Source organism: Nerophis ophidion, linkage group LG12, assembly GCF_033978795.1.
Source record: "Nerophis ophidion isolate RoL-2023_Sa linkage group LG12, RoL_Noph_v1.0, whole genome shotgun sequence".
NCBI classification, from domain to species: domain Eukaryota; kingdom Metazoa; phylum Chordata; class Actinopteri; order Syngnathiformes; family Syngnathidae; genus Nerophis; species Nerophis ophidion.
Window position 1 is genome coordinate 28,460,029 of NC_084622.1, and position 12,835 is coordinate 28,472,863.

The 12,835-nt window shown below is 39.4% G+C and overlaps 1 protein-coding gene across 1 annotated transcript in view; it reads left to right on the forward strand.

Moving 5' to 3' along the window:
• ano3 (anoctamin 3) overlaps window positions 1-12,835 on the forward strand; it is a 165,337-nt gene that overhangs the window by 141,201 nt on the left and 11,301 nt on the right. The window contains exons 22-24 of the mRNA XM_061917264.1: window positions 1,436-1,588; window positions 9,956-10,106; window positions 10,190-10,379. Coding sequence (XP_061773248.1) covers window positions 1,436-1,588; window positions 9,956-10,106; window positions 10,190-10,379 — 494 coding nt within the window. The remainder of the gene's footprint in view (window positions 1-1,435; window positions 1,589-9,955; window positions 10,107-10,189; window positions 10,380-12,835) is intronic.

Genomic DNA, 12,835 nt, shown 5'->3' on the forward strand with positions numbered 1-12,835 from the left:
GAGCCATATTGGACAAAAAATACAAAAAACAAATCTGTCTGGAGCTGCAAAAAATGAAAGTCGTATATTAGTCTTTTAATGAAGGCTACACATGACGTAAGTGTCTATATTAGCTATAACAGCCTACTATCAAAATGACTATGTATCGTAGGCTGAAGCAAATCTTCCTTGCCAGAAATGCTGAAATGTAATATTTATTCTACAACTTTTTTATAACATTAGAAACCATTAGTAAATCAGAGGCTACTCAGAAGTTGAGATAACTCCTGGAAATGCTTTTAATGGTGAAAGGTATGGATGTGTGTGTTCAAGTTAAAGGAAATTAAAGGCTTTCTTCTTTTAATACTTTTAAATGACTTTCACAATATAATGTTAGTCCCGCTCGACATCCATTGCTTTCGGTCTCCCCTAGAGGGGTGGGGTTTCCCACGTATGTGATCCTCTCCAAGGCTTCTCATAGTCATTGTCATCGACGTCCCGCTGGGGTGAGTTTTTCCTTGCCCTTATGTGGGCTCTGTACCGCGGACGATGTTGTGGCGTGTGCAGCTCTTTGAGACACTTGTGATTTATGGCTATATAAAAAAAATATTGATTGATTGATTGATTGATTGATTGATAATAGATTTATTACAATCTTTGGCAAGATAGGTAATGTTTGCTGTGGTCTGGAACAACATGGCACACAAACAACAATCACAAATTCAGCCAAGATTACATACAGATAATGTGTCATGAGACATGCAAAACTAAATTATATACAAAAAGGATTAAAGTAAAGGTTATCAAATGAGCTGCAAATGAGGCATAGTGATGCAATATTTACATACATCTAGCCTAAATAGCATGTTGGTATCGATTAGCAGTCATGCACTGACCAAATATGCCTGATTAGCACTCCAACAAGTCAATAACATCAACAAAGATCCCCTTTGTGCATTCACGCACAGTATGAAACTTTTGGTGGTGGACAAAATGTTAAAAAGGAGGAGTGGAAGATTTTAGATGTAAACAGACTGTTGCATCACAGTCCACACTATGGTGAGTTCAGGAACCGCCGAAAGTAGTAGGACAAAACGATGTTCACCAACTGCTCTCGTCAGTGAAGCATACACACAAACATATTTATTTAACAGTGGGCTTTCAAAAAATTGGGACGGTTTGTGTCATGTTTGTCCTCAAACAAAAAACATACTAAAAGGAAAAAAAAATTCCCCCCATCTTTTTTATTTTTAATCCTTTTTTAAAAATGCTCCAGGGAGCCACTAGGGCGGCACTAAAGAACCGCGTTGCTGAACCCTGGTATAGGCGGTTTACTGAAAAAGTAGAGGGAGCATCGGCAGGAAAAGAAAACATGATTTAAAAAACTTAAGCCTGTAATAATAAAGTACACTATGTATTATTTTGAAAACCATTAACTGTAGTCTTCTCCTCTCAGTCCTGCAGTTTGGGTTCACCACCATCTTTGTCGCAGCGTTCCCGTTGGCGCCTCTCCTCGCCTTGCTCAACAACATAATCGAGATTCGCCTTGACGCCTACAAGTTTGTCACCCAGTGGAGGAGACCCATGCCAGCCCGAGCCACTGATATAGGTCAGCCTGAAGTGTGACATTCCCACCTTGATCTTTCTACTTTTGCCACAAATGTGTTTATTATTTGAAATGGAGCCCTATTAGTTGCTACACAGTAGCCCCTAGCCTTCCTGCGGTGCATCTTACATGACAATAACAACATCGAAGCAAAAAGTCAACAATACCGTAGAAGTGAAACTCGAGTTCAAAGGATATATAAAATGCTATGTATAAAACAGTTATTATATACAATAAAAAATAGGAGGGGGGAAAAAAGACTTAAGTGTAGTATCTCTTTACGCTTATTTTTAAAACCCCTTACATTGTTGGACTTCTTTCCTATTCCACTGGGGTGTCAAACTAATTTTAGGTCGGGGCCCACATGGAGAAAAATGTACTCCCAAGTGGGCCAGACTGGTAAAATCACAGCACTTATATTAACTTAAAAATAAAGCCAACTTCAGATTGTTTTCTTTGTTTAAAAATAGAACAAGTACATTCTGAAAAGGTACAAATGATAATGTTGTTATTGTTTTTTTACATTTAGATGTTGCGGTTAATAGCATTCCATCTTTATTTGTCATTATTTATACTTTCTGACTAAATTATGCGATAATGTTCATCAGTCAACTCATTGGTGTTAATTTTCAATCTATCAAGATAAAAAATAATAATAAAATCAAATTACAGGATGTTATTTATATAGTTTAATCATTTTCCTTGACTGGTGCACTAACATTATGTGGTTTATTTAATTTTTTTACATATGTAACATCATCTACAAAGGTACAAAGAATTTGTTTTGCAACATCTAGTGGACACATTTAGAACAGCAGTTTCTTTCATTAAAAAATTTTGCCCGATTTTTATACTTAGCAAACTCATCCCGTGGGCTGGATAAAACCTGTTGGCGGGCCTAATCCAGTCCGCGGGCCGTACATTTGACACCACTGCTGTATACTGAAATGCTTTTATTTGCATATCACAAGTTCTTGCTCCTAATGTGCCATGACTCCATTAGTCTGTTGTCCAGTGGAGTCACTATTTCTATAATATTTTAGAGTGTAAGATTGTTGGCATCATTGTAATATATACCAGTAATATGAATCAGACTTAGGTCCTGATCTCCTCAGATCCAAATACCAGACGCTAAACAGTGTGTGCAAACTTCAACATTGTGCGTACTATTAGTGGGTGTGTTGCGTGTGATTTACTAAGACTGTTTGCAGTTTAGTGGATCAGGCCCCTAGTATATATATTCCCTGTGTTTATTTCATCTTCTTCCCTGTTTTTTTCCGCTTCCTGTGTGCTTCTTCTGCTACATCACAGCCAGTCTGGAGCACTAATTAACACACCTGTCTATGTTTAGTTATTAGCAGACACACCTGTGGACAATCATTGATTAAAGGGATTAATTTGCCAGTGCAGCTTTTCAGACAACGCTGGTGCATTGAGTGCACACCTCAGTTGTGAATGTAAGGATCAGCTTAGCCGGAGAAAAATAGAGGAAAAGACAAAAAGAGTACTCAAAAAAGGAATGAGGACAAAATAACTAAGAATGCACACTTAAAGTGTGAGGAACAGAAATAGCACAATTAAAGTGTAAAGAAGTAATCATAACAATAATACATTTATTTTGAAAGGCCCCTTTCAAGGCACTCAAGGTTGCCTGCCGCACAACTCATAAAAATATGAGAGTAGCATAGAGAATAAAAATGTATGCAAAGCAATAATTAAAAAACGTCACTTGTGTCAGGCATAGGCCTGTTTAAACAGTTTTAGGAGTGATTATGGAGTCAATGTTCCAGATGTTGGGGGGGGAGTTCCAGAGGCGGGGTGAAGCGCAGCTGGAGACTCAGTCCCACGGTCAGGTTGATGAAGGAGGAAGATCTGAGGGGTCGGGGAGGAACATTGATGTGTAGGAGGTCAGACAGGCATGGCGGGCCGAGGTTATTGAGGAGGTCTGGGGGTTTTTCGGGCAGCAGCATTCTGGACGAGTTGAACTTACGCCAGAGTGAGCGTCACACAACTGCATTAAAGGGCAATGATTGAACAGTCACCTTTGAACGTTTAGAAATTGCTTTTCAGATTTCATGATCATATTAAGTTTCACAAAAAACTGAAAGGATGTATGGTTCTTTTCGGTGATCTTTACTGAGCAATAGAGAGAAAAATCCCATTCTTAAGAGATCATCTATAATTATGTGTTTAATATCCCAGTATTTATTGGTTGTGTTAAGTCTCAGTCTGGCATATTTATGTTAACTGAAGACAAGGACGAAGAAAAAATGTGGGAATGTAAGTGTGTAAGCAAGCCTAAAATTAATTCTGGAAACTATTAAACATATGTCATTATATTATAAACATAGCGATAAAGCTGTGTATGTCTGTTTATGTTTATATAACGGGGCTTCATATGGTACTTTTCGATAATATAAATACGGTTTTGACTTGTTCTATGGAATGTTTTATTTATATCATATTTATTTGTGTTTCTGGAATTTTCTCCGTGTTGAAAGCCATAATTTGGAGTTTGAAATAAACTTTTGACATTTCATGCAACAATGGCAGTTCATGAAATGAATATGGACTTGCTAAAATAACCAACAAAAAGATATTGAATTCAATTTATTTTAAAGGCCATACACCGTTCAAATTGTGATATTAATACCGTACCACTGGTAATAGAAGGACTCCGGGGTTTTTTTAGTGGTTAAAAAAGGCAAGATCGGCATCTGCACCAGGCCCTAATGGTGTTTCGTATAGTGTCTACAAGAACGCTCCAGAGGTTCTGAAATTCCTGTGGAAAAACATGAGAGTGGTGTGGGACAAGCAGATTATCCCGAAAGCCTGGCGAAGAGCGGGAGGAGTGCTTATCCCAAAAGAAAAGAACTCGACCACCATTGAACAGTTTCGCCAAATAAACCTTCTGAACATCGAAGGCAAGATTTTCTTCAGCATATTGGCACAGCGACTAACAAAGTATCTGAAGCAAAACCACTTCATTGATACATCGATCCAAAAGGCTGGTATAGCAGGCTTCTCTGGATGCCTCGAACATAACAGCATCATATGGCATCAAATCCAGACTGCGAAAAAAGAAGGAAAAGATCTTCATGTCTTGTTCCTTGATCTGGCCAACGCCTATGGATCAGTCCCTCATTCATTGCTGTGGACTGCCTTTGAATTCTTCCAAGTACCAACTACAATCACAAATCTTGTAAAACGCTATTTCCAGGATTTGCAATTTTGCCTTACAACATCAGGATTCACCACTGCGTGGCAATCTCTGGAAGTAGGCATCATGGCTGGGTGCACCATCTCCCCATTGGCCTTTATGATGGCAATGGAGATCATTATTAGAGCCTCGAAATGGGTGGTTGGTGGAGAACGACTACAATGTGGTCAGAGATTACCACCAATTCGAGCCTATATGGACGATATAACAACACTCACAACAACTGTCCCCTGCACCAAGAGACTGCTGGAGAAACTTCATTCAAATATAAAATGGGCACGGATGAAGTTAAAGCCCAGCAAGTGCAGAAGTATCTCCATTGAGAAAGGCCAAGTCACACACCAGAGATTTCATGTCAGCGGAACACCAGTACCAACTGTTTCCGAAATGCCAGTAAAGAGCTTGGGAAGGTGGTACGACGCAAGGCTCAAAGACACAGAGCAGTTTGAGCAACTAAAAAAGGATACAATCACTTACATGGATCGCATCAATAAAACCTTGTTGCCAGGAAAACTCAAGTTGTGGTGTTTTCAATTTGGCATACTCCCAAGACTTTTGTGGCCTTTAACTGTGTACGAAATCCCCATCACCAAGGTTGAAAAATTGGAACGTGTGATAAGCACGCAGCTAAAACAGTGGCTTGGAATTCCAAGATGCTTCAGTTCCATCGGACTATATGGGCATGGCAAATTGGAATTACCAATCTCGGGACTGGTGGAAGAATTCAAATGCACCAAAGCAAGGCTGGTCATGACGCTAACCGAAACTGAGGATACAGTCATTCGAACAGCGGCCCCCAGAGTAACAGCGGGAAGGAAGTGGATTCCATCAGAAGCTGTTCAGAGTGCAAAGTCTGCTCTTCAATTCAGAGATGTGGTTGGGCACGTACAGCATGGGAGAGCAGGACTCGGACTCGTCCCAAAAACTCCCCGATGGCACAAAGCAACATCAGAGCAGAAGAGACGGCTAGTAGTAGAGGAAGTCAGGAGACAGGAAGAGGGAGAGCGACATGCTAAAGCCGTCTCAATGGCCAAGCAGGGGAGATGGACCAACTGGGAAAGCCTGGAGAAGAAAAAGCTCAGCTGGTATGACATCTGGCAGATGGAGGGAGCACGGCTGGGTTTTATCATCAGAGCCACGTACGACCTACTACCGTCCCCCCTAAATCTGAAAACCTGGTACGGAGAAGATCCCGCCTGTTCCCTGTGTCAAGTACCTGCATCTCTAAGACATATCCTATCAGGGTGTACTATAATTCTCACCCAAGGACGCTATACTTGGCGGCATAACCAAGTACTTAGAGAGCTTGCAAAAACACTGGAACACAGGCGAACCACCACAAACAATCTCCCACAAACACCAGCAGGAAAGGTCCATTTCACACATTTTGTACCAGCTGGCCAACATCAAAAGTGTCAAACGACACCAAATAATGCAAGCATCCTGCAGTCGGCTCGGGATTGGAAATTGGAAGTAGACCTTAATAAAAAGCTTGTGTTTCCCCGAGAAATAATGGCTACAACACTCCGGCCAGACATGGTCCTGTGGTCTCCATCAGCAAAGCTGGCTTATGTCGTGGAGCTGACAGTACCATGGGAAGAAGGGGTTGAAGAGGCTTATGAGAGGAAGAGAAACAAATATTCTGACCTGGCAGCTGAAGCATCCCAGAACGGCTGGAAGACCAACATTTTCCCGGTAGAGGTGGGATGCAGGGGATTTATTGCCACATCTACCATCAGTCTGTTGAGGAAAATGGGGTTGAAAGGACGCTCCCTCCAACAGACTATCAAGTCCATGTCAAATGCTGCTGAAAAAGCCAGCAACTGGCTCTGGATTAAGCGCAAGGACCCCAACTGGGCAGTAAGATAAGAGACAATGGTATGCGGTCAGGCTTAGGCCTGACTCAGGGAAAAGGACGACCCTGCCATGCATAATCCAACAGGATGTGGAGGGTATGGCATGGAGGGGGGTGTACCTGGGACGCTAGGCACACCGTTGAGCCCTCTGGAGACGTCGTGGGCTTCAAATCAACGAAACGTCGATGAAGCAGGGTGCCCACCTGAAGACCCCAATGACATACATACCCTCCTTTTCACCACTCCACACCGACTGCTACCGTCAAGACTGTTCCTACTTACCGAAGGGATTGAAACATCTAGTTCTATCTGCTTTACTTGTATTCAAAATATAAACATATGTATTGCATTATGTGACAAAAATCACAATCATGTTTTTCAAAAACTCAACCACGTGACAAAAGTACAAAAAACAGAATCAGGATTAAAAAATGATTAAATAATATTTAAATAGTAAATAATTGTCATGTCGGGCGGAAGGCAGGGTACACCCTGGACAAGTCGCCACCTCATCGCAGGGCCAACACAGATAGACAGACAACATTCACACTCACATTCACACACTACGGCCAATTTAGTGTTGTCAATCAACCTATCCCCAGGTGCATGTCTTTGGAAGTGGGAGGAAGCCGGAATACCCGAGATAGGCGCCAGCGCCCCCCGCGACCCCAAAAGGGAATAAGCGGTAGAAAATGGATGGATGGATGGATAATTGTCATGTCTTTTCATCATGTTTTGTTTGGCTATGTTCTGTTTGGTTTTTGGACTCTTTTAGTTTCTGTTTACGCTCCATTGTTTCAGTTACCATGTCAACTCATTAGTTTCACCTGCTTCATTTGTTTGGACTCACACACTTGTGTTAATCAAGACTTTGTTATTTAAGCTTGTAGTTGGCAGGCAGTCGGCCTGGCGTCATCACTCCTGCTCACTTCATGTCATAGATACTCCTGACATCGAAATAACATTTTCATGCTCATTATTCATGCTTGATTCATGCTGCTCTTGTCTTGCCACAAAAGTTTTCTTTGTTATTCAAGCCACAGTGTTTTGCGTTGTTTAGTTCATGTTTCTGACCTAAATTGTTTTTGCCTCCGCCTTGTGTGAGCCTTGTGTTTGGTACTTTTTGAGTAAAATATTAAACCATGTATTTACCTTCACACCATGTCCAATCCAGTTCTTTTGCATCTCGGGAAAACAATCCACGAAGGAAACTGCACCATAGTCCTAGTTGCGACAATAATAATACATATTTTTTACTTTCGATACAATAATGATATTGGAGCTTTGAGTATTGGCAGATGTTGATCCGACACGAATCATAATACATATTTTTATAGTGTGGAATGTTGGAAAAGGTATGATCAAGTGAAATTACCTAAAAAACAATAATAGGTATAAAAAACACTAATCTATTTATTCTAAACTGTCTGGAATGGACTTGTGCTGTTTTGAAGTTAAATATTTTGGGGTTTTTTTGGGTGACAGTGACCACAATAATTCATTAAGTTAAATTCATAAAGAACTGAGTTAAATGATGCAAACACGATTGTTACTGGATACTTTCTGGTAAGCGTCTGACTTTAAATGTGTAAGTAGTATGTAACTATTACTATATATATATATATGTATATATATATATATATATGTATATATATATATATATATATATATATATATATATATATATATATATATATTAGGGCTGTGAATCTTTGGGTGTCCCACAAGTCGATTCAATATCGATTCTTGGGGTCACGATTCGATAATATATTGATTTTTTTCGATTCAATTCTTGATTCAAAAACAATATTTTTCCGATTCAAAACGATTCTGTATTCATTCAATACATAGGATTTCAGCAGGATGTACCCCAGTCTGCTGACATGCAAGCAGCGTAGTAGATTAAAAAAAAAAAAAAAGCTTTTATAATTGTAAAGGACAATGTTTTATCAACTGATTGCAAAAATGTAAACTTGTTTTAACTGTTAAACGAACCAAAAATATGACTTATTTTATCATTGTGAAAATATTGGACACAGTGTGTTGTCAAGCTTATGAGATGCAATGCAAGTGTAAGCCACTGTGACAATATTGTTCTTTTTTTTTAATTTGTATAAATGTCCAATGATAATGTCAGTGAGGGATTTTTAATCACATGCTATGCTGAAATTATAACTAATATTGATACTGTTGTTGATAATATTAATTTTTGTTTCACTACTTTTGGTTTGTTCTGTGTCATGTTTGTGTCTTCTCTCAATTGCTCTGTTTATTGCAGTTCTGAGTGTTTCTGGGTCAGGTTTGGTTTTGGAATTGGAGTGCATTGTTATGGTATTGCTGTGTAGTGGTTTGTTGGACTGATTAAAAAAAAACAATTTAAAAAATAAATAAATAAATCCATCCATCCATTTTCTACCGCTCATTCCCTTTCGGGGTCGCGGGGGAAGCTGGCGCCTATCTCAGCTACAATCCGGCAGAAGGCGGGGTACACCCTGGACAAGTCGCCACCTCATCGCAGGGCCAACACAGATAGACAGACAACATTTTACACTCACATTCACACACTAGGGCCAATTTAGTGTTGCCAATCAACCTATTCCCAGGTGCATGTCTTTGGAATTGGGAGGAAGCCGGAGTACCCGGAGGGAACCCACGCATTCACGGGGAGAACATGCAAACTCCACACAGAAAGATCTCTAGCCTGGATTTGAACCCAGGACTGCAGGACCTTCGCATTGTGAGGCAGACGCACTAACCCCTCTGCCACCGTGAAGCCCAAAAAAAAAAAATTTTTTTTTAATGAGAATCGATTCTGAATCGCACAACATATTCGATTTGATTCGTATTCGAATAGATTTTTTCCCACACCCCTAATATATATATATATATATATATATATATATATATATATATATATATATATATATATATATAATATATATATTAGTATAATAAGTTAGCTTGAGTTATCGTGTGCTGCTTAGCTGTTGTGTACCTGCTAGCTTCTAGTAGTCCGTAGCCTACAATGTTTACCTTTTGTATGTTGTCTATTCTTGGAATACAAGAAAATGAAAATACAAATACTTGTTTTTTCAGCAAGTATTTGCTGAAGGTGAACTAAAATTAAATGGGTTTTTTTTGCTGAAATTACTGAACTCGCCTGATACGCCACCAGCCAACAAAGTGCAATCCGTATGTTCAAGGCTAACTGGTCATGGGAAGCAAAAACAATGTTTTCAGGTTGTCCATGGTGTGAAGCGTTTGAGAACCAAATGTTTATGGCATTCCTCGCAGGTATCTGGCATGGGATCCTTGAAGGTATCGGTGTTCTGGCCGTCATAACCAACGCCTTTGTTATTGCTATCACCTCGGACTACATTCCCCGCTTTGTTTATGCCTTCAAATATGGCCCCTGCGTGGACAAGGGGTACCACCATGACGACGAGTAAGCTTATTTTCCAAAAAAAGGATGTCAAATATTTATTGACTTATGATTGCTGGTACGCTAAACAACTTTGAACTCTGCAGATGTTTCCGAGGCTACATGAACAGCAGCCTGTCAGTGTTTGACATGAGCGAGCTGAAGAACAGCAGTCAGTCCAAATACTGCAGGTACCGAGATTACAGAGCCCCGCCCTGGAGCACGGTGCCCTACGAGTTCACTCTGCAGTTCTGGCACGTCCTGGCTGCCAGGCTGGCCTTCATAATCGTCTTTGAGGTCTGTTCACTCTTCATATTTATATATTTTTCTTTATAACAGAAGTTATGTAGCTCGATTTATTTAAAGCCTTTTAATTATTTTTACTAAAGCTTTTACAATAAACATATGTTTTAAAATCAAAGTATGAAGACCACATTAGAAATGTTTAATTCCTGCAATTTCTGTTAAACTGGACCAGCTTGACCCCAATGAAAAAATGTCAGCTTTCGAAAATCTGCTGTAAAAAATTGTATATATTATATGTATATTATAATTGTCATTATATTCATATACAGTATAGGCCAAAGGTTTGGACACACCTTCTCCTCATCCAATACGTTTTCTTTATTTTCATGCGTATTTACATTGTAGATTGTCACTGAAGGCATCAAAACTATGAATGAACATATGTGGAGTTATGTACTTAACAAAAAAGAGTGAAATAACTGAAAAGATGTTTTATGTTCTAGTTTTTTCCAAAGAGCCACCATTTGCTCTGATTAATTTTTTGCACACTCTTGGCATTCTCTCGATGAACTTCAAGCCCACCTGTGAAGTGAAAATCCTTTCAGGTGACTACCTCTTGAAGCTCATTGAGAGAATGCCAACAGTGTGAAAAAAATAATCAGAGCAAAAGGTGGCTATTTTGAAGAAACTAGATTAAACATGTTTTTAGTTTACACCTTTTTTGTTAAGTACATAACTCCACATGTGTTCATTCATAGGTGTGATGCCTTCAGTGACAATCTACAATGTAAATAGCCATGAAAATAAAGAAAACACATTGAATGAGAAACTTTTGGCCTAAACAGTATATATATTTTTTCCAATTCGAACAGCAAAATAGTTTAAAACTACTTCTGCTTGAAATGAATTGTAATATTTGTGTTGTTTAGTCCTTTAAAGGCCCCCCGCGACCCTGAAAGGGAATAAGCGGTAGAAAATGGATGGATGGAAGTCCTTTAAAGGCCAGTGGCCTCATCTATTAAGTGTCGTGTGGATTTCGGACAAGACAATTGGCATATCTTCAAATCCAGACAACAGTAGACGCAAGAAAAAAATTAGATGTAATAAAGTTAGTGCACGCACTAAATCAAGCACATTTTTTTGTTACATCACAATCAAGCTGGAAAAGATTGCAGATGTCTGTGTGGCTGAGCACGGCCAGACCACGCCCAGGCACCCACCTTATATATATACCCATCATATTGAGATTAGCGCGCCTGTGATCTGAACACTCTGGCCAATCAGAATTCAATAGAAGTCATGTTTTGAGCATACAAAAGAGGGACGAGATTGAAAGCCTGTCAAAACTGTGTGCTCCAATAACCGCACACAACCTGAAAAAAAACAAAAAAAAGGTTGAACGCCAGGAATAAGGCGACGAAGAAGATGGATGTGCATGGTCAAAACAGACGAGCGGACCAGAGATAAAGTAGTGCTGCACCCCGTTTGAAAAGATATTCGCTGCAATAATACGTAAAACTTTAGAAGACGTGGGTGAGTCTGATTAACCCCAATATAAATATGATTTGTATAATAAGCCTCTTCACAGACAGATTAGTTTCACGTTAAAATTATGTAATATTTAGTTTGCAATCTTTTGACTGTAAACATATCAAAATGAACACAAAATATTGTGACTTTTGTTTGATTACGCATTTAATCATTGTGAAAAGTGCTTCCAGTTCCAGAAATAACAAGAACAGAGTGGATGAGGAAGAAAAAGGAGACAGACGCAAAAATATTGTCATTCCATATCAGGTCTATCTGAGAAACTCAGAATAATTCCCAGTACACTTCAAACCAGGCAACACCCTGAGACAGAGACTGGTGCATCATAAAGACCAGACACCCCACACCCACAAAAACAATATGGTGTATGCTATCCATTGTAATGATAAACAAACGTTTGTATATTGGGTTAACAAAACAACCATTAAGCTGACGCATGGCACAGCATAGACGGGCAAGTCAAGACTCAGCTGCCTATCTGCACCTCAGGGAGAAACAGCCTTCTTGAGAACAAAAAATTACAGATTCTGGACAGGGAGGTTGGACGGTACCAAAGGATTGAGGGAAGCTGTCTGTTTCAAGGTTGAAAAACCATCTCTGAACAGAGTTAAAGTTAAAGTACCAATTATTGTCACACACACTCTTGGTGTGGCGAAATTATTCTCTGCATTTGACTCATCACCCTTGATCAGAGGTGGGTAGAGTAGCCAGAAATTGTACTCAAGTAAGAGTACTGTTACTTTAGAGATTTATTACTCAAGTAAAAGTAAGGAGTAGTCACCCAAATATTTACTTGAGTAAAAGTAAAAAGTATGTTGTGAAAAAACTACTCAAGTACTGAGTAACTGATGAGTAACCTGTTTGTTTAATGATTACGGCAACAAATAATGCACAAAAACATAAAAATAGCAGTGAGCAAATTCAGAGCCAGGAATATCTCTTAAGCAACTAAAACAATA